General features: G+C 38.1%; 3 protein-coding genes across 6 annotated transcripts in view; 1 reads left to right on the top strand and 2 right to left on the bottom strand.

Annotated features, from left to right (window-relative positions):
• The window catches only part of LOC145975457 (uncharacterized), a 76,588-nt gene extending 69,710 nt beyond the window's left edge, over window positions 1-6,878 (bottom strand). The window contains exon 1 of the mRNA XM_083105943.1: window positions 6,451-6,878. The gene's annotated coding sequence lies outside the window, so the exon portion shown is untranslated. The remainder of the gene's footprint in view (window positions 1-6,450) is intronic.
• Window positions 6,879-7,736: 858 nt separating this feature from the next.
• Window positions 7,737-14,507, top strand: LOC145975500 (sialin). 2 transcript variants are annotated; one of them, XM_083106014.1, is made up of 10 exons: window positions 7,737-7,979; window positions 8,293-8,521; window positions 9,307-9,512; window positions 9,780-10,001; window positions 10,161-10,245; window positions 10,461-10,627; window positions 10,878-11,027; window positions 11,277-11,409; window positions 11,629-11,882; window positions 12,346-14,507. In XM_083106014.1, exons 2-10 carry the CDS (start codon window positions 8,437-8,439, stop codon window positions 12,637-12,639), a joined length of 1,596 nt encoding a protein of 531 aa, XP_082962140.1. In that variant the 5' UTR covers window positions 7,737-7,979; window positions 8,293-8,436; the 3' UTR covers window positions 12,640-14,507. The 2 variants fall into 2 exon arrangements, with proteins under 2 accessions (XP_082962140.1, XP_082962141.1); XM_083106015.1 differs by lacking the exon at window positions 8,293-8,521 and having other exon boundaries at window positions 12,346-14,506.
• Window positions 13,027-21,075, bottom strand: LOC145975499 (uncharacterized). 3 transcript variants are annotated; one of them, XM_083106011.1, is made up of 3 exons: window positions 21,024-21,075; window positions 17,798-17,977; window positions 13,027-17,207 (listed from the first exon to the last, which is right to left on the bottom strand). In XM_083106011.1, the coding sequence occupies exons 1-3, from the start codon at window positions 21,039-21,041 to the stop codon at window positions 15,252-15,254; spliced, it is 2,154 nt and encodes a 717-aa protein (XP_082962137.1). In that variant the 5' UTR covers window positions 21,042-21,075; the 3' UTR covers window positions 13,027-15,251. The 3 variants fall into 3 exon arrangements, with proteins under 3 accessions (XP_082962137.1, XP_082962136.1, XP_082962138.1); XM_083106010.1 differs by lacking the exon at window positions 21,024-21,075 and adding an exon at window positions 18,513-18,748; XM_083106012.1 differs by lacking the exon at window positions 21,024-21,075 and adding an exon at window positions 18,513-18,747 and having other exon boundaries at window positions 13,027-17,072.
• Between the last annotated feature and the right edge of the window lie 1,543 nt (window positions 21,076-22,618).

Here is a 22,618-nt window from a genome sequence, read left to right as displayed (position 1 = left end):
AATACTATACAATTCCTCCATAAATGACCCATCATATTATAGTCTTTACGTATAACGCCGTATAATCTCCTGAATGAATTTTGAATATATTTACATTACATTTCGTCACATATATACGATTATTTGAAAATCTTATTAAATATTAATACTTAAGTATTGTGACTCTTCTGCTAAAATGGCCAAAAATCTAAATAAATCTCCTATTTATTTCTCCATTTATTTAAATATAAAAAAAGCAATATCTTGAATAAGGGTAGAGACGTGACAAAGCTTAATTTAAAAGATAGATTATTCGCTATTAGGTTCGCACGAAAAATCAGTTATATGATGAATCAGAAAAGGAGGTAAAATTGCAAGCAATGCAAATGCAAAGCTATTTTTAATCGGATTTTTCTCTCAGATTTTTACTGTAAGTTCAATAGTCAAGTTTATCTTGAGTCTCATCATTATATTTTTCTTTCGTATGTAAAATAATAGCGCAATCTCTTAAACAGTTATTTTATGATCACATACACAATCTGTGATAATTATCACTCGCGAGCGGCTTAATAAATCACCGATGAATGGGTTGAAATTCGACGTTGTCATCTTCCGAACGATTAGATCGCACGCAACATTTTCCATATGGTGCTTTGCGAAGAAGCTCGATTAATCATGCGAGCTATCTAAAATTGTGAGCGGAAGAGATACACGCGGTTCCTACTCCTATTCAGAGGACATGTATAAATAGCGTGGAGTGCCGACCACAATGCGAGCAAACGAACATTCGCATCACCGAACACCTTCCGATGACAGAGAGTTATTTAGATATTGGCGCAAATATAATTTCCTGTCGAAGGGATATCGGAAAAAGATTTGTCTCGAGATGCGTTGGAAATAAACACCCACGCTTATGTAAAAAATAAGGGAGCTTGCAAGCGCGCATCGAAAATGAGAGAATTTATCGCAATACTTATGCGGAAAAATATTTTCCAAATATTTCAATTGGAATGGCAGTAAAAATTTTTAAGTGAATTCATAAATACGAAAAATGTCGTACATATTAGAAGAAATAAATTGCAATTATTAATTCGTGAGATTATTATAGATCATTCGCGATTTATAGGCAGAGATCATTTGAAATAAAGCTAAAATGCGAATGCGAAATGGATTCATCTAGAATGTTACACGACCGGAATAAGAACTATTCCCGTCGTCTCCATCAAAGCCCTCCGGGGACTTGCTTATTCTTGGCGGAGAGATTGACTCGTAACACGGTTATCCAGTACTTCGTTTCGCCGATAATGCCAAAGGATCATAGATGTATTTCCCACTGACAGCGGCGGGTGACCTGGTATGTTCGATGCAATTTTCTCCGAAAGTATTATCCGCACCGTCATAGAACACATCGATATTCGATATACAAAATTTCAAAGTGATTTTTATCGAGAGCGTCTTGCTCATTATTAAAAAATTAAAAATCTTGTATCAAGCTCGTGTCAACTGCAAATTCTTGTAGGATATAAAGTTTTTAATGAATCTCCGAACATTCGTAAAATAATAATTATTAGTATTAGTATTATAATTATTAGTATTATATTTATATTATATATATTATATATATTATATTTTATATATTATATTTTTATTATATATATATATATATATATATATATATATATATATATATGAATTTTTTAATTTAATATATTTTATTTTGCTATATCGTTTTCTCAGGGAGAAAATAAAATAAATAGCACTATTAGAGCGGGACGCTATGATCTCCAAAAATTCTAACAGGTAAAAACATTCCACAGCTGTTGATTTATTTTCTCATTTATTCATTTCATCAGCTTATTCATAGTTATTCACGCATAGCGTTTCGTGACATAAAAAAAGAATGAATTCCAAAAAATTCGAAAAATTTTGTCAAAGTAAATGCAGCGTGACTATTGATGTTATGGCCCTATGCGAAGACTCAACTGAATTCCAGAATGTCAAACCATTTAGGCGTTTTCTCCGATTGTCATGACATGCGCTTCCACCGCATATGGCAAAGAAAATTGTCAATTGAACAGTGAGAAGCTTCCCTAATAGTCAATGAGCGCTCTGTATCTCGCTCAAGAATTTTTAGATCGTTCTTCATAAATATTCTTGTATCGTGTGGTACAAAATATCTTGAGAATGATTCTATATTGCACTATATTTTTTATACGTACAATAATATAACTAAAATTTTGTATCCAAAATATTTTGTTTAAACACGCTTTCTATGTCTAATGATTTTCTGTTTCGAATAGTCATTGGATGTATCAGTATCATAACATATGACTAACGCGCTATTGACAAAATATATTACTAAGTATTTATGATTAATATAATATTATGATCAATATTTATGACCAATATATATATATGAATAGAAACAAGGCAATCATAAAATGTTGTAAAAAAATTATTCCAACCAAACAAATTTCTAAAATGATGTTGCCTTCTATGGATGACTCCATTTTAATTAAAAGCATTAATTACTGCATCGACGCATTACGTCATTATCTCATTACCTTCTTTGCGATGCTGAAATCATGGTGAGAAATATTGTCGACTTCAATGATGCGATCAATGATGAAAGTGCATTAGATATTAGATCGTATGCGGAAGTAATTATAATTATGAATTATAGAACATACTCTCATGGGAGCTATTATTTAAATCGCATTCTCGGCTATGTAAAAATAGCGCGCTGTAGCGCTGCCCGTTTTAAGCAAATTGCTCTTCGGCAAACGACTTTGGCGCGCGAATAGGCCTCTAAAATTTGCAACTTTGCCGTTAGACGCGATATGCAAACTTCCTTTCTCAAAGTTCTCGAAACGCTCGACGAGAATTCTTAATACCTGCGCTTAGTATCAAGTTTATATCGCTCGACATATTTAAGACTTTAAATGTTTCGAGAAGTATACATCAACTCGAATTATGCAATACAGGATCGATTTTCCACAGAATCCGATAATTTGTTTCAAGCGTTTCTCCTCTCTCGCATTTTCATGAAACATTTATTCAATTTTTACTACGTTGCATGACTTTTTTATGCTTGTATACCTTGCTTTATTGCATCTCAGCAAAGCTATTTATCTACAGCACGTCTCAGAAACTTCCTTAGAAATTTTAGTTTCCGCGTGACTGTTTCTAAAAGATTAATTTCTTAGAGGATTTCCCGCTCGCGTTGGTGATTGAATTTTTAATTTTATGTTGCAAAAAACGATAATTTTTTTTATTGAAATGTCGATGAGAGAAAATGCATCTGTCATAAAAAATAATGCATGTATAGAAGATATTCCTTACGTGTTTTACAAGATTTTTTCGAAACAATCGCGTATAATAGATTCTCGCTCGCATCAAAGAGTTCAGCTCTACTTTCTCAACTTGATAGTCTCAGAATCAGCAAAAAGAAAGTAGTCCAGAATTCTTAATTTTTTCTTCCGTTTTCAAGCTTGACGAGAACGAGTGGACTTTCGGAGTAATTAGGGGAGACACGCAAATGGACCGTAAAGCAATTCGCACGCTGCGAATTGAATCGGCACTAGAGAAAATCTAGTTTCACTTTTGTATCGTCGTATCCTTTTTCGCATATATCTCGCGAATTTTACTTTATAATGAATTTTCTAGCGGGGAAATTATCAGATGCATTGGTTTACAATCGTCGGCGTAATTAATTGGGTTTCGTGAGGATATCACGTATTTGGGGTGTGACGCGATTTATACCCGCGAATAACGCTACAGCTCGAAAGTGCGCGTTTCACTTCGTTTGATACTTTGAGGATTAAAAATATGCGGAATTGATGTACAAGTTACTCGCACGAGATTCCGTTTCCTGGTATTTTCATATATTTCAACCGGCAAACATGTTTAAGGAATGATACCTGCATTGCATTCGTTCTTAAAGCTACTCGATCACGGAATTATGTAATTTATTGTGTAACATGTAATTCCAATGAACAGGATGGCGATCTTTTCATCAAATTTCCGCGACATTATGTACAATATAATTCCATTATTATGTAACTTTAAATTATGTGCGATAGTATTTTATACGCATGATACAAGCTTCAAAACACATGCATTCGATATTATTTAAATGATTTTATCAATGTTATAATCGTACTTATAATATTGCTTTATATTCCGTAGAATTTCACATAAATTTATAACAGAATAATGTTCCTTTTCTTTGCTCCACGTACATTATCATCTCAGTAAAATCAAACATTGCCAGAGGAGCATTTTTTCACATGTTTGTAGTAAGATATGTTTTTATAAAGAGATCGTCCCAACAACATGTTTACGTCTAAATTAAATTATGATGCAACGATATTTTCTCGAAGCACGTACGCGTTCAAACGTGAGCATCAACAATGGGATCGAGGTGTCACGTAAAGATTGTTACAGGATCTTGCCAGGTTTCTAGCAGATCTCTCAGACTTTCGCTTCAAAGTCGTCGTACGTGAGTTTTGGCCGAAATGGCAACTTGCGAAAAAAAAGGGAGCGTTGTAAAGTTGTAAGTGACCCGCGTTGAAAAGAGAGACACGCGTCTCTCAAACGTATTCATTTTCTTCCGCGATTCGTCGCGCACAAACACCAGCAGCTCTTCCTGTGCCGCACCGCAGCCGGTAGGCAGCTAGGTAGGTATATAAGTGAACGACCTTAATGCAACGGTATTCGTGTGTGCGTGATTTTCAAAGCACGTACGACAACGGTGCGTTACGACGCACGTAAGGTCGCCGCACGTCGAAACTGCTCCGGTTACGTCGCCCGGATCCGCTCGCCGTGACAGTTTCGCGCAGATTTATGTATTTGTGCTGATATAAATAGTATAATCGTTATATTATGCGGGAAAACATTGAAAGAATTTAATAAAGATTTATTTCTATTCGTTACATTCAACTAAAATTGACGCAAGAGAATGAGATATTTACCTTTACAATAACACAATTTAGATCTCTATTATGATAAATAAAGATAGATCAATTTAGATGATTTATACGATAGATTTAAATATTAAAAACGACGATATCTTGATTAGAAAATGGATTAATAATAAATCTGAAGTGGTTCTCAGCGATGCTTTATTAAAATGTTTAATATAAGACTTGATTATTAAAATATATGATTTAGCAATATTATTGCATATAAGAACACTTCTCATTTCGTTAATTTTAAAAATATCCTATTTTTCTTTTAATGTTATTTGAAAGTGGAAAGATACACCTATTATGATTAACTTAATTTTGATGAATGGCAACTTTCAAGGATTATCATTTGAGTACATCTACGTGAGCGAGAGATAACAGTATTTATAGTTGCCAAGTAAACCGGTACAAGTACGAGGATGAAAGTTCATAAATTTCCTATGATTATATATTATTAATTAGCTCGGCGCGTTTACTCAAACTTGTGCACTCCCGCGGATTTTTATTGTCGTTTAGATTGCTGCTTTTTAAAAGTGACAATCGGCGTGCCGCATTCTTATGAAACCGCTCGTATTTCTAGCAAACATAAACGGGAGATCGAAATTCTAGCTGGGAACCTGTTACGGATGATCCTATGACCAGAAATATGTCGGGATTCTCGAGAGGCGCATTCCAAAAGAATGGGGGGAGAGGAGAAAGGGAGAAGGGACAGTAAAATCGCGCGATATGAAAAAGAGGGAATTTCATAAAACTCTCGATATGTATATATAAATTCTTTAAAAAAATTAATAATCAAATATTATTGACTTGTAATATAATAATGTGCTATTAATGTTGCAATAATCTTCTGCGTGATTAATTACAAAGTGTAAATATGGTGCGAGAATAAAATAGAGGAACTCGTTAGCATCTTCTGCGAAATTATCGAAGCAATTGCAAGGACGGGAACTGTAGCGATAGCGAGAATGTTAATGACGAGTATAAGAATTATAATTACAATTGGCAGAGAAAGAGAGAGAGAGAGAGGAAAACTGTTTTCACATTAAAGTAGGATAGGGAAATCGTCGAGGAAAAAGTTAGAGATTAACGCGAGTCTTTAAACTGGTATTAAAACTAGCTTGAAAATAAATCAAGCAAGACAAAAATTCTCAAGAGAGTCACGGAGCGAAGGCGAGAGTGAAATGAGAGTGGATGAGAACACGAGATGGAGAAGGGATCCGGATGAGTGGAAGAAGGAGCGGAGATGAAGGAGATACGCCGGCACGCATTCCGATCGTTCAAAGGAGTCCTTTCGATTGGAATGGACCCGAATGCCCTTTGCTGATCTCTCGGAGGGCCGTATTGTTCGCATCGGAACGCTCGCGAGGGGCCGGAGAGGAGGCTGCGTGGAGGCGGAGGAGGACGGGGGGGTGTCGAGGGAGATGCGTTGTCGGGACCCCAGCGGGATACCTAACTTAACCGTAGAGCAAACGGTCAAAACGCAATCAAAACGGAGTCCACTCACCTCGTCGCTGGTTCGTGCCGCGACACCTCTCTCGATATTCACCGTCGCGACGATCGTCTGTGTGAAAGACCCCCAGAGAGCACACCACAGATATAATAACACTGTACGAAAATATATACCGCACGTTGCACACGTCAAATTACCCGGGTGCGCTGACACGCCGCATTTTGTCCTGCGCTCGTTTGAAAAGTAATCCTCGGCGCTGGCGTAACTCGGATTCTACAGTCCCCCTTGAGCGCGTCGTTTCGCGCTCTCCCGCACTTTGTCTGGGATTACCGTTCAGGATTATATGTCGTAGACACGTCGTGTCACACGTGTCGTTTGCCGCAAGCAAGACGCGAAAAATGCGGGACCGCGAGAATTGCGCGCTTTATTCCGAAGCGGCAGGTAAGTGTGACAAACACCGACCGATGTGACGTGTTTGCCGTTTGACCTGCCTGCAAACTGACCAATCGCTACGCAGGTGGTATCCTGCTGGTCCCCGCTGGTGGCAGGTTTAGGGACAGGGAAGGGGACCTGACTCTCTGCTGCGCGACCTGCTGGGACTTGGTGCAAGGCGGCTCGTAGATCAGGCCCCCCCAGGTTTTGCTTTTGAGTCTATAGTCGACTGGTGTTGATTGGTCGTTGGTAACGCAAGCCATGAACAACGGATGGTTGACTGTTCAACGTCTTAAAGTATCATCATGGTATGTCTGTAGGTTCATACAGACAGAATATCGCAGCAGAGACTCTTAACCAGGTTTCCTTCGTTACCAGCTATCGATAGTTTGCTCGATTTGAGTAATTTATTGCATTAATTACATCATAGTGATGTATACATAAACTAGCTCTTAGACTTGCATTAAAGACGAGAGAAAATGATTTTTTATTTTTCTAATCGAGAATTTTATAAACAATATATACATTCATTTAATTATCTTTTAATAAAATAAAATTTTGATGCGTCATCAATATTGAAATATTATTTTGACAAATAGGAAGAGAATATAGGATCTAAATATATTATTACATTTTTAATGATGAATTTTTAAAAATATTTCTCGTTGTACAAGCGTAATAGTATTTACACATATTAATGCATTAATTACATTTAATAATATTTAATATTAAATTACACATTGTGATAGGATTTTAAAAAAATACAACGTTTATAGAGATCTTTGTTGAGGTTTGACATCGCTTAGCACGATCGATGTGGGGAAAATATTATGAGGCGGACCTCGTGCACACGGTACTTCAAGGCTGACCGACATAGGTACTTATTGTATCAAGTCTCGTTAACGGAGATGTTCATTCACTCTCATCTGCCAGATGACCAGTATGGCTCGCATAACTCACTGTTCCGTTAGTATCGCTCGGTGTAAAAGCGACCGGAAAGAAGCCGCGAATTTTCCGACATGTGCCTAAAGTATCGATCTTACATCATGGAAACGCAATCAGTGTGCCAGCTCGTTTGATGACGATGGCGGCGTTGGTTCGTCTCAAACGCGGTAGCGTCCAGCTGAGACACGCGGCACTCGAAGTCAGAGGTACGTGTGCTCTCAATCGACTTCCTTCGGCAATATTTTCCGGAATTCTCGTGTATTATTTGCGATTTGAAAATAATTCATCAATATATCGTAACATATAGTTAAACAGAATGATTTATTAATTATTCAAAGTATGTACTGTGTAAAATTATGATATGATATATTTTAGCCCTAAAATTGATTAATTATAATCAATCTATCTGTACTAAATGAAATAAATTTGTATCAGTGTTGAGATAATTATTTTTCTGCTTTACACTATTCAAAGAATTAATAAATGTTGTGCGATCACTGTGTTGTCGAAAAATATTAGCTATTTGCGTTATACCGTCGAGCCAAAGTCGAGGTCACCTGAAATATATTGGAGTAGTGGAGAGATAGTGCGCGAAGAATCAAACAATGGGAGTGATAAGAGCGAGATGTCGTGGTTGATCTCATTATTTTTGAGTTCTGTGAGATGGCAGACTTCGTCAAAAGAGGTAGCGTGCAGTTCGTTAAACATGGCAGTTGTCAATTAAAACTCGCTGCGCAAGAAGTTCGAGGTTCGTTAATTTTAATTAATTTTATTTCTCATCACGTGAGATTTAATTTTATTTCATGCGGTCAAACTTTAAATAATCTCGCGATACAAATAGACCTATAGAGATTCAATATAAAGATTTAATTTATTTTAATCTAAAAAGTGTAATTATATATATATACATGTATATGTTATATATATAATATACAATATATAATATACACATGTCATTCGCATCATTAATGCACACAATTTTAATATCAATATTATCATTCATTGACATTAAAAATCAGTCGAGAAGTGCTTTTTCAATTTAGAACTGATACATAGATATCATTGTATCAGCCGTTTGAATAAGTTATCAAAATCAAACAGTGCTCGGATATTTAGAGACTACGATAATGGATGTACATATATATGCATATGAACATTTCTTCTGCCACTATCTCACGAATTTGTCGAGAATACGATTCTATAAAAATTATCAATTTCAATTCGATATAATTCGTAAGCTATCGTTATTCAATATTATTTTATTTGATAAATTTTGTCAACACAAAATTCAGCAGTAAAAGGATTATTCGAATTTTTTAATCACATTCAAAATTTTAATAATTTTTATTAATTTGAGGTGATAAAATATTTCTGTCTTACGGTGTTTATCAACACAATGCGATCATAATTAATTAAGTAAAATGTTTTAATAATGCATTTTAATAGCAATCTGACGTGTTGAAGAGTTACTTGTTACTGGCGATTTTATCAAATTAATTGCGATTATTATATAATTATATTATTATTCGTTAGCGGCTGTACGAGCGCGACACATCGTCGCCGCGTTGGTCGCAGTTGGATTTGCACTTTGCGGCGCGGTCGAAGTCAGTTCCTCCGTCGCATTACTAGCGAATCAAAAAGACAATCATGCCATCATTGATACGTCTTGGCACTGTGACATGCTGGTCAATATCACCAGCCGCAATCGCACCGAGGACTTTGAGATTATATTTATGGAGGTATATTTTCTCAAACTTCATACTTGAAGATGCATTCGTTTAATAGTAAATTTAACATAAATTTTCTCAATTTTTTTATTTCTCTAATAAATTTTTATTTATCAACATAAATTAAGCGAGATTAATTCTAAATGTGATTCTGCTTCGTTTCACATTTGTTTAATTGTTAAATCTTTAAGCAATTTCAAGGGGGAAATGTGTGAAAAATAGAAGCGCGCTTAATAAAATGACAGAGAGATGATTTTTAATTCATTTTATGAATGACAGCTGCCGCAGGAGGAGCGAGCGGAATCGAACATGCGCGAGGCGTTCTTATGGGGACAGGTCGCCGGTCCAATTCTCGGAGGGTGCTTGGTATGGGGTCGATCCGGGCCCTCTATGGTGTTCTCACGAGCTGTTCTCAGTGCCTGTGTAGCGTCTCTGTTAGTACCCGCCGCCTGGCGCGGACCATCGCACGTTGCACTTCGTTTATTTCAAGGATTATGCACCGTAAGTCGGCGCGGAGATTCTTTTGACGTCATCTTTTTAGATGCTTTTAGATGCAACGCGAGTTACGTGAGATTTCGCGTGCCATCGTAAAACACAGCGCACACGCGAACGTGAGACGCGGGAAAATTATTGCGAAATTATTATGATCATCTTTTGCAGGGCGCGACTATGCCCGCTGCTCATATGCTGGCTATGACGTGGTTCAAGAGTAATCACAGAAGTTGGTACTTCAGTTGTTACGCAGGTATGCTTGTGGTTGCGAATAACGCGGCGGTTTTTTAAATGAGAAATAAAGAGTGGGATGAGTGTAATAAGCTCTCCGATTTTTTATTCAAGTATTGTTTTGTAAGAAGGACATATTTGGGAAGACACCACGACCTTTTCAGGATATTTTTTAAAACGTTCCACCGAACGCTATACGTGGTTAATTGACTAATCTTGATTCCCGTCCTCCTTAAGCTGTTAGCGTAGGTTATTGCCTCACCGGATGGCTGGGCACCGCGGTGGTGCGAATGTTTGGCCGCGATTCTTTGTGTTACGGTCTAGTTCTTCTGGCACTGTGCTGGTATTTCGCCTTTGGTCGATTCGTCAAGGATACACCAAAGTCTTATCAACACGATACAAACGTAAGCATCATTTCCGGACCGTTTAGCGAGCTCGTCACAAATATGAATATTTATATAATATTTATGTAATATTTATATAATATTTATATTTGTATAATAAATTATAACATGTCCGGCATAAATGAATTATATATAAAAGATTGCTGAGATAGAGAATGTATAAACCTTATACGGATTCTAAATTTTCTATCTGTTAATTAGCATTTGCGACACATTTATTTTACGTATGTACTAATAATCACACACTCAGGCGGCTGTGATACCATGGGGGAAGCTATTGAGATCTGTACCCGTCTGGGCATCCGCAGTAGCGACTATGGGCAATCAATGGGGCGACGCGACGCTCGCTCTTGGCATGACGAAGTACTTGAAGCTCATATATGGCTTCTCTACAGCTAACGTAAGTTGGCTAGAATTGTATGATCATTATTATCTTAACTCTTTTTGATCGATAAAGAAACGAAACTATATAAATATGAAAGAATAAAAGGCGGAAAAAGAGGAGATATAAATTTTGTTATTATTACGTAATTATATATCGGATACAAGTCGGAGGTTGAATTTCATAACCGATCGATATTGCGGAACAGCTGCAAGCGCAATAACGAGTCTCACCTGGTTACTAACAATAAATTGTGATCCAATTCAGGACTCGGTGCTGACCACGTTACCTCACATCGGTCACTTCATGGCTGCGCTGACCTGCGGTCTTCTGGTGGATCACGTTCGCGAGTCTAAAATAGTATCCACAACCACGGCGAGAAAGTTGGTCGTCTACACAGGTGCATTACATACGTGAATCTTTGTAAACGGCATTATGTCTGAGAAAAGCGCGTATAAGAAATTTCAAGTTATCTTAATCAAGTTAATTTATATTCGGTAAACTTATTTCCTTCTTCGTTCTTAACTCGATTTTTGAATGAAAGCATTTATATCTAAATTTAATACCAAATTATAATGAAAAGAGATCTCTTTTTATTGAGAATATTAAATGCGACCAGCGCACTTCATCCCCGCGGCACTCCTGTTCGTCGCCGGTTACGCCGGATGTCAGGCCCTGGGCGCCGCCTGGCTGGGGATAGCAGCCCTTCTCGTTTCCGGCACCGCACCGGCCGGTGCACTCGCGGCTATAGCCGATCTCGCACCTGCGGAATCGCCGGCGTGTGCCGCGGCCGCGTGCGCTCTCTGCTCCACGTTGGGCGCCGCGGGACTGCTGGCTGCCAATTACTTTGTCACCCAGGCTCTTCATGGCTCCGTAAGTCGTATTATTACACCGGACATGACACTGCTCGCATAAATGTAACGCGCTAAATTTCGTGAACGTTATAGTAGGAAGTCGATTGCGTAAGAAAAATTGAGCGGTTCTTGTATTTTTAAAATCTTGATCGTCTTATTTCTTTTTTCTTTAAATATTTAATAATTTATTGTTTTCAAATTTAAAAAATGGTTAATATAATCTTGAAATGGAAAGGAGGATTTATCTAAATCTTAAAGATTTCTTTCAATTCTATTGCGTAAATTTTTGTAAATGCATAATGTACATTTCTATATCCTTCAAGTGACAATTGCAAGCTGAAACCGCGTTGCAATATTGAGGAAATTCAGATTTTTAATGTTGTCAGTCGCGATCATTTCAATTTGCTTTTGCAATCTGTCGCCTTATTTAGGTTTGACGCAAATGACGCTAATTGCGAAGAGAACGGCGTCGCCTGTTTCAGATCGCTGGCTCTTGGCGATTGGTGTTCGGTGTCGCATCCGTCGTTCTGTTAACGACCGCTGCGGTTTTTCTCGCGCTCGGCAAAGGCGTTCCGCAACCGTGGATCCAATCGGTGGCGAGACCGCGGAGTCACGACGTAATTTACGAGCAGGACGCCCTCGAGCTCGATCACGAAGACGTGGGCGTGCAGACCGAGCCTTTCGGGCCCTACGCGTTGGACGATGACGTCGAGAGCCTGAAGAACGTGCCTCGCTCCGCGTCTATTCATTCCAAGATCTCGGTGACCTCTAATTGAATGGCCACCGCCAGCGTACAAATTCTCCGTGCCATTTTTACATGCCCCTTACGTCAAGGATATCGCCCTATCGCTTCGTATTTTTTTATCACGATAGAGAAAACTATACAATAATTGTATGCGCGTGATTAACGCGATGAATGTATATAATACTTTAAAAGTAAGAATTATATATTTATATGATATAAAAGAAATTGTCCTCGAAGAATATTATAAAAAAAGAGATCTACAAAATCTGAATTTTATCAATTTCAAGTCTATAAGTGCATCTATACTTCTGACAGATAATAATCTTTTTATTACACGTATCGCTGATTTAACGAAACATCGTTTTGAGAGCATTGACTGTTCTAGAGATAGAATTATTACGAAACGATATCATGAATAATAATGAATAGATTCGCCGATTCGAATAGAAAGTTATTATTAGAGCACCACGGTGGGTTAGAAATTCGACGAGAGCGCAAGTAAGTGTTGTTTTTGTCTGAGATTACTCGCTTTCGACTATTGTTGTAGCAGCCTCGCTTCATCAGAATGCATTGCCGCGATTTTCTCCAGTTATTTCCTAACTCTCGTTGCATACAAATGTATGCATTACGCGTTCTGTTCTGCGAGACAATGTGTGCCCTCCACGACGACGGCTTTCTATCTCTGGAGAAAGAGCGAGAGAAAAACCGACGGACGCTCTAATTAGATAGTTTTGCTGCCTTGGCTTGTCCTTATCGCCATCTGATTGTATCGCGAAACTGCGCCTACGCCACTGTATCTAGCATGCACGGAATACCGGAAGACGTGTACAAGATCGCTGTCCGTTTCAACGACCGTCTGCGCGATCTAACGACAATGTCGGCCTTTCACATGCACGCGTATCCGGTGCGCGCGGAAAAATCGGTACGCTATTTAAGTAATCGCGGAAAATGACCTGCCATTCACCGTGAATTCAGATACATATAATACATACTTTGTCATTTTTCTACTTGTACGCGAAACCCGTTCTCAAGCGCAGAATGTAAATACGTATAATATTGGCTTCATGATTATTTACATGTTTGATTTTATTTATTAATATCTAGAAGGCGCATACATATTTTTACGTTTTTAAGCGAAAGAAGCTTTAGAATAAACTTGATGATTACCGAATAATTACTTTGATTCATTTTTCCGATAAATCAATAAATCGCGCGCTATTAATAAAATTCATCCGTTTAATATTTTCTCTCACCATTCTTAATTCGATGTCTTCTTCCGTATCGCACTTGGACAAATCGAACATAAGCTGAGTTGATGATTGTTTCGCTCCGCGGCTTTCGCGATATTCCTGTCATGTATGTACGTCATACACGTAACGCTTTTGCGGGCGAAGAATTTGCCCGCGGATAATACTCCGAATGCGTGGAAACCGCGCGCGAGATCTCATGATCCCCGCCCACACTGCGTATATTCGCGCGCGACTGTGCAACTTTGTTGTTGTGCAGATCCGACCAGGGCAAGAGTAATGTCGCAATCCGCGACGCTAATTACCGCCAGTAGACGCGTTACTATTCTTTCCCGGTTAACGCCGACTCTCAGGGACTTATGAAATGAGTTCTCACACAACTCCTCGTCTACCGTCTCTCTGACTCTTTCTTTATTTCGCGATGCGTATATATCACACTAGTCTCTCTTACGTAACGTCGTATTTACAGTAAGTAGTGAGTACTACAGGTGTCTTAGGAGCTAGAGCTTTCGCAGATGCTGTTCTGCGTTTTAGCCGTGAGATTTTTTTTTTAATTAATTAGCTTAGGTATGAGACGCATCAGCGATTTACCGATCGATATATGTTTTGTAATTAATCAATGTAAACATATAATGTCAACAAACTCATTTTGCAATGTTTACAATATCTTTATATTGTTGTTAAATTACAGCCGGATGTAATAATATCCATTCACCAATTTCATCATTCCATTGTTCCTTCTCTTTTATTAAATAATATAAATTTGATGCAAATTAGCAGCGTGCGAAATTTTGCAATAAAATTATGCGATAAGCTAAAAGAAAGATAAATATACGAGGGAATGATATATATATATATATATGAGAAAAAAAATTTAATCATCTAACAATATTTCTTAATCGAATATATGCTGATGCGTCTATTTCAGTAGATATAAATGCGACGATAAACATGCGATATCGTGCAGAAAATCGGATCGCGCGGCGACGATTTCCCTTTCGTGAAATCGATCCGATTCATTAACGACACAAATGTGCCTGTTGCATGTGCGATATTGGTCCTTACATGCGGATGGATATATCCGTTCGTTTCCTACAATCAAGAAAAACTCTACCGTTAAACTGCTTCGTCATGCTTAAATATGCTACCGTGAGAATTCACGATACCTTTCCAGGATATTTAGTAATATCTCTAGCAAGAACAAGTAGAATTTAAAGATTGCTGAAAGAGGACATATTTGCTCGTTGACCTTGATTAAGTGTGTCTCGTTTTACAAAAAAAAGTTGTAATGAAGTTGGTTAAAATTCTACAATAATTTACCTCGTATTTTATTTCTACTTGCAACGATAATCTTTGTGGACGGAATTTCTAACTATTTCTACATTACTCGTCATCGTTACATCTTCTTTCTCGTGTCCTTCGCCTCCTCCTCGTCATCCGTGATGATCTGTACGCTTCTGACCGGGCCCGTCTTTCTATAAGATGGTGTTGTAGTGGTCATGACTGTTGTCGGCATCATTGTCGATCGTTCGGCGTTGATCGCCAGATTCACCATTCTTAGCAGCAAGGCCTCTCTGATGGCTGCCGGGAGAACCTCATCGCCGTCTTCGGTTATGTCCTGCGCGTAGAATTTCTGCCTGTATACTCTCTTAGAGTATCTGCCGTCGTGATAATCGTCAAATTGCTGATGATAGGTCGGATTCAGAGCACGAGGGTAGAGCGGACGTCTGAGAGGTATGCGTTCACCATATTGCGCTTGCTGATCGTACGCCAGTTCGGGTCTCGGAAGTGGCGCCTGGTAGCCTGCCGGATATGATGGATACGGTTGCTGATCGTACAGGGCATCTTCCAGGTAACTCTTTGGATAGGACAGAGCTTGCACGCCGTATTGGCTCACTAGCAGTCTCCTCAGCAACGTCTGGAAGTCTCGTCGACTCAGAGGTGGCGTGATCGGATTCGGCGGTTCCGGTGGCAGTGCCAGTGCGCCAGGTCTATAAGGATATTCGGGTGTGGTTGCTTGATAATCTCTATCGTCGGGATGAACCATTGGACCTGGAATCGGTCGCAGAAGCGCGGGTTGTCTCCGCTCAGCTTCTGAATAGATCAGCGGTCTCATCACGGGACGCGCGCGTGCATAATTCGCGTTCATCGCGATTCGCGCCTGATCCTCATGATCGGGCAGGGGGTTCTCCGTCAGATAGTGAATGTTGGCGTCCGTCGTGGTCGAGTAGACCGGCTGTTGATTGGGAGGCGGTCGGAACAAGATTCTGCCGATCGGTATCGCTCTGTAGACACCGTCGTCCTCGAGATTGCCTTGTTGAGACTGTACGAGTAATCTAGGCGGCAACTCCCGCAGATATTGCTCGGGCTGTTGTCTCATAAAGAGAGGTTCCGCGTTCTGTCTGACATATTCCCGGTTCTCCACGGGTACTCGAGCGGTGGAACTTCGAAGCAAGATCTGCGGCGTCGACGTGCGCTCCGCCTGATTGGGTTTCGTCTCCGTTTCGTAGATTTGAGGATCTTCGTATTTCGGGCTGTCGAATCGACCACCCGACCTCAGATTCTCCCGGTTGACGTAGATCTTTGGCCGCTCTGTGCGCGAGGTATTGGGAACTCTCTGGATGATCCGCGGTGGGGCGGAGGTGGTGAACAGAGGTCGCGTTGTAGACAAAGAACCGCCGTAAACGTCGGAATGATCGTCACTATTATCTGCAGTATCAGAATTCGACTTGGTGGTCTCGTCGTTTAGTTGCCTCCTCAGGCTATTCCCCGTTGTAATCTTGGCTTCGTCTTCCTTCTCTATAAAGTCCTCGGATATCGGCGGTAAGCTGTGTTCAATCGGTCGCTTAGTCAAAAAGATTCTTCTGTAGACGCCGTTTTTATCATCTGTACTAGGTCTATTGATCTGCGAGTCTTCGTCATCGGTGCTCTCCTCTAACACGATCGGTCTCTGCTGGCCATTGATGATAAAACGCGGCCTGTTCTTCGATGTACCTTTCAAGTAATGTCCGAGTATCGTTTTTGGTGCTTCTGTAGTGGTGCTGGTCGTGGTAGTTGTGGTGGAACTGGTAGTTGTTTTCCTCGTTCGAGGAATCGACTGTACAACCGATGACTTGGTCGACCCTTCCGTCGTCGTCGTGGCGTACACGATGCTCGGCTTCTTCGTAGTTAATGTACGATTGACGCGCGGTATGCTCTGCACGACTGACACGTGTTCCTGCAATGGCGACATGGTGGTTGCTTTAAAGCCCGTTCCGTTCGACGAGGAATACGAGACTCTCTTTATCTCGCCGTCGGCGTCGATGAAGCCGAACGTGCCTTTAACGTTGCCCAAAACGTCGCGACTCTCAACCTGACAAAGTAAGTATTTGCCGTTCAGATTTTCGCGAAAGTAGCGTAATTTTAAGTTCTGCACCTTGGACGAAAATTAAATTTTTCGTTATCGAGATAATCAAGATGAATTGTTTATATATTTAATAAATTAACTGTCTTTTTATCTTGTATTATTACATAGATAATATAATTAAAAATTAAATCATTATCGAAGTTAAGCTACAATATAATTTACGAAGAATACCACATATATATTTCTACATCTATTTTTTAATATTATTGAAATTTATTAGGTAAAAATATCTCTAGATAGATATTATATAATAATATAACAAGATCTCTCTCTATAAATAGATTATATAAATTTATAATGTAGGAAGCAATGAGAAATGTCTATGAGCATTTGCTATTGACATTGATCACGGCAGTATCATTGTCTTCGACATTGTTTGCGCAGCATAACATTGTCATTAGATGTAATTGGAAATAAAAAAAATCTCCGTGAATAATTAATATTCAATACTGTGGGAACTTTATGCGAGTTCTTAAGAAAAATCGATAGGCGCGGTCGACATTACGACGTGTTTAAGTAATCACGCACATAATTACCTTGAATGATCCATCGCCGGCTTCGTAACCGTACGTATAAGAACCGTCTTCATTCACCTTTCTGATCTGCTTCAAGATCGCCACTTGATGATCGTGCTGCGTTTCCGATGTTTGCTGGTCCGTGACGTTTGAACAGCCGGCTGTCGCCAGGCAGAAGAATGCCATTAGCCATGGCGTCATCTTAAAAGCAAAATGTGATTTTTCACCGTGAGAAAAGGCGCAAATATAAATACGACGCGTCATGATTCATTATTACGAGGACGCGGAGGATACTGAAAATTTTAAAACATCGAGTACGGATTTTGAAACGATAAACTCAGATTTTCGCGCGATAGGAATTATATTTTAATTAATATTTAATATTTAATTTAATATATTTAATTTATTCGTATTCACGCAAAATACTTTCTCAATACGCGTTTATATCCACATAAAGATGCACTTGTCACTCCGCAGTATTTTTCGCTAATATTCTAACGCATCGCCTAAGGCTCGGAATAAATCTTGACCGTGTACAGGCGAAACCATTCGCCAAAGCGCGCACTTTCCCACGAGCACTTTCCCAATATCGATATCGTGAAAAATTCAGCAGAACATTCGGATCGAGCGTTTAAATTGATAGCGATTGAAATCAATCTCTCGCGCGCGAATCGCATACACCATAAACGCGTTCTCGCGCACTCGCGCTCGCTCGGTATAGTACTCGGTGATATACCTTGGAACTGGAAACCATGTTACCGCGGATGCGGTGAATGTTCTTAATACCGCGTGGGGTGTCGAGTACCGTTATATATAGGGTGACACAATAGGCAACCACCGCCGCGCCCCTTCCATGGCGCGTTGCGCCGCCACGCTCAACCTTGATGACCCCTAAACGTTCATTATGACGCTGGAATACGAAATGACAGTTCTTTCTTGGACGACGGCAGTAAAAACGCGAAACGTCGCGCGCTTCGGCAGTAAATGCACAACAATAAAGGTACCGCGGTTGTGTTTACTCATCTCGATTATGCGTTCTCTCTCGTCACGCGGATTGCTCAAGACGGGATTACTTTAACGAGGGGAAACTTTGATGTGATCGACTGCCACGCGAGTCGCACGTCGAAAAGCGACTGTTTTTCTACTTCGTTAAGCAATCAGTTATTAATCAATTATTGATTAACATTGAAATTTTATATTTCACGCATATTTTTTACGCTGTTGTAATTCTATTAGCATAAACGTTTCCTTTCTCCCCTATCAAAATACACGAGTTGTCAGTCTCACACTGACATAAACTGACGATGTTACGAAGTTCTTTGCTTGACAAGTAAATTACATTTTTCTTCCTTGTGCGATTAAGGCTCGAGTTTGTCATAAATTCTGTCAGAGGTCTGAAAAGTCGCACGCCTCGTAAGAGCGTCGAAGAAAGTGCACCGATAATGACGGCGCGAAGGAGCGGAAGCGCGTCGCCCGTGGAGGAAACGAGCGCGATGCCGCTATAACGGAATGGGACACATGCGAAGAAGTTCGGTTTCGCGGGGACACGAGTGAAAGCCACGTGGGAGTTGACGACCGGGCAAGAACTACCACAGTAGTAGACTGTAAAATCTGTAACAATAGTTCCCATAGAGAGTGTGCAACACCGGTATTGTCGTATTCGCTCCACTCTAGGCACTCCCACAGGACAATTATTACATCATGCAATTTCCTCTGCGTTTCGTATTCACTTTTTTGATGCCAACTTGATATGCCTCGTATTCGTGGACGTATCGGTTGTCTATCTTGCCTCGCGTCGCGTCGTTTCCTCCGCGGAGAATTGTTATTCCCCCTGGGGCCTGCGCGAGCGCGAGCGCAGTCGGTGGGTCCATTGAAATCTAATAAAATATGCAGGATATCCGGGAAAAGAGTACGAGATGTGTCGGAAGATATTCATACTTTCTCTACTAATTGCGTGACAAATCCGCAGGTGATCTCATCTTAACAAATTTATCTACTCAGCGTTATAATTAATAAAATAAGAATCTAATTAATAAAATATTATTTGAGATTTTTTTGTATAATTGTTAGAAGCGTTTTCATCATTGATAATCGACAATAGTTGTTTTAGCTTAATAGTCGAGTTTCAAATTCAATTTCTTTAGGAGAAAAATACGCTTAAAATTAATTGAAAAATCAGATCTTATTATTTACGCTTTTGAAGCTTAATTCACCAAAACACTTCAATTTTCTTATAATATTATATAACGTTATTTGGGTTTCCGGCAAGTTTTTGTTAAGAAAAACCAACTTTTTTTAGTATGTTAGAAACTATTCTTAATATAATTCTATTTTTTAAAATTAAAAATTAATTAAATTAGTTTAATTTAAGACTTACAAATTCAAAGAGCATTTTAATTCTCAAGAATTGAGATATGTAATTAAAATCTTATTCATTATAATTTTTAATTTCTATTTTTTATAAGCGCGCTTTAAAATAACTGAATAAGCGCATAATTAATTTCTTTGGAAGTAAGCAGTGGGTACAAAGTTAATTGTATCGCAATTACCAGTTAGACATATCTCGGTTATATTTCGACTGACACACCTATTTCGTTACATACGAAAGGTCTTACATTATGACCGTGGAAACTACAAATTTGTTTTCGGCTACTAACAATGCTGAAAATTCACTGAAATCATGTCATGTTTCTTATTATGTAACGCGTAATTATAATTTGAACATGCCAAAACGTACTGCGAATAGATATTGCGAAACACATTTTAATTCGTAATCGGACAATTTGCTATCGATATTAAGATGATGCAAATACAATATTATATATAATATTATATACAATATTATATTACAATATAAGTTTATAAAATGCAAATGATAAATTTAATTTTAAATTATTGAAGATCCTATGGAATAAGAATTAAGAATTTTTGATAATTATTAATTAAAATAAATCTATGATATCTCATACATTGTTTATATCCAATTTATCAAATATTTTAGTCTCAAATTTCGTTCTATATTTACATTTCTATAATAGAAAAGTACTAATTACAGCAACGGTGAGATGGTATAAAGATATATTTCTAAGAATTAATCTTACTGTCTTATTTTATCACGCATGCGAATCACATCCTTTTATAATTTTAGACTCATTACTTCTATCTAGCCGAAGAAGTACTAAGTCATTGCAAACTGTTTTCTCGTCCCAAATACATATTTTATCATGTGTAATGAACTAGTTCTTACGTGTTGGTACTGACTCATTGATGTCGTGATGTGCAACGCCTCGTATATACTGCCTTCCATACGGCATTGTACGGCATGATGAAATGCATCAGGAACTACGCTGTAATTTACAAGTTAGAAGCATTTTTTACATAATTGATTACCGTTAAAGAATCATAAAATAGAATTTTTGTTAAAAGTATATGTATACATATATATAATAATTGCTAGAAAATAAAAATGAAACTTATTGTTAGAAACTAAAAATAAAAAAATATATAAGTACTTTTTATATCAAATTTCTAAAATTAATGCTTTGATTAATAGTGATGTAATTTATAAGCAATTTAAAAAGTGCAATATATGTATATCTGGAGAAAACTTGGATCGCAAATTTAATTAGAAATTATTTTCGTTAGATCTAAATGGCGTGATTATATTGATGTTGGGTTACACATGCTAAGTAATGGAAGATATCATATAACATAATTACGACAGATTCTTCAGAGATATGAGGTATATTAATATTATCGTCGTTAACGATCGTATTGTTCATCTTTCCGCGAACGCAAGTACGAGGAACTGACTTCGCGTATAATGAAAGCGAAACGAAATTATTGTAATTGGATTACTTCAGAGGAGATTGCATCGCAATTGTCATCTTCGCGTAACGTTTCTCTCGCGAGCTAGCTCGCTAAGCGTCACGTCAGGCACATAGCGCATCTAACAATAAATGACATAAACGTCGCTATTAAATTATGTCAATCTACGTATTTATATCCGCCGTGAGAGTGGCAAAACGGAATGGTTGTCACATCCTCCTGACATTTATCATGTAGGATAGAGGATGTTGCGCATAAGTGCTATCCTGTATTCTTGTCACTTCGTATGATTAAAGCGCGTTGACACCTGTTAATGACGTTTCGATCTACCTTTCCGTTTATTATACGTTTGAAATGATTATATAGTCTATAAATATTAAGAGAATTCCTTTAAAGAGATATTTATTTTATCAATGAATTTTTATATAAAATGATATATTTATTTTTAAAATGTATATAAAATATAAATATCTTTATTAATATAATTTTACAGTAAGATTATCGTGAAAAAATTCCAAATAATATTTTTATTAATATTAATAAATAAATTTGAAAAAAAAATTATTTTTATTTTAATTATAATCCTCTTAATATTCTCTTGATACATAAAAGCGATGAAATGATTTAATCTTGAAGAATAAAAAAATAAGATTTTAAATCTATATTTGTTTTATCGAGTAATTCCATTGCAAGAATAATTACACATTTTTTTACTAATTTATCATTCATTTTCGGTAGAGTTCTATTTATAGCAATTACATAGTTAAAGTAATATTTATGAATTCATAAAGCACAGAAGTTGCATATGATTGCAGAGATAACGCGGTTGTTTGTTAAACGATAGTAGCAATTGTCTCGCTCATCTTCTACCGGTAAAATGGAGAACAGCTGTTTAGAAAGCAGCAGTGAAACTTTCACTAACAATCCGCGGCTTGTGTTAACCACAAAACGATAAATAAACCGTAATCTGTAGCATTACGGTTCATTGGAACTGAGTCCAAGGTTACACATTTT

The sequence above is a fragment of the Camponotus vicinus genome, unplaced genomic scaffold (genome assembly GCF_025532165.1).
Source record: "Camponotus vicinus isolate PSW18456_S1 unplaced genomic scaffold, iyCamVici1.0 SCAF_8, whole genome shotgun sequence".
NCBI lineage: Eukaryota > Metazoa > Arthropoda > Insecta > Hymenoptera > Formicidae > Camponotus > Camponotus vicinus.
This window is presented reverse-complemented; position numbering and strand designations above follow the sequence as displayed.

What these genes read in the sequence shown, in the direction of transcription:
- LOC145975500 (XM_083106014.1), top strand. Translation starts at nt 8,437, where the DNA reads ATGGCAGACTTCGTCAAAAGAGGTAGCGTGCAGTTCGTTAAACATGGC. An exon ending in TTGAGATTATATTTATGGAG is followed by an intron (nt 9,513 to 9,779) that starts GTATATTTTCTC and finishes TATGAATGACAG; the next exon opens with CTGCCGCAGGAGGAGCGAGC. An exon ending in AAAGTTGGTCGTCTACACAG is followed by an intron (nt 11,410 to 11,628) that starts GTGCATTACATA and finishes AAATGCGACCAG; the next exon opens with CGCACTTCATCCCCGCGGCA.
- LOC145975499 (XM_083106011.1), bottom strand. An exon ending in CCGGCGATGGATCATTCAAG is followed by an intron (nt 17,208 to 17,797) that starts GTAATTATGTGC and finishes TTACTTTGTCAG; the next exon opens with GTTGAGAGTCGCGACGTTTT.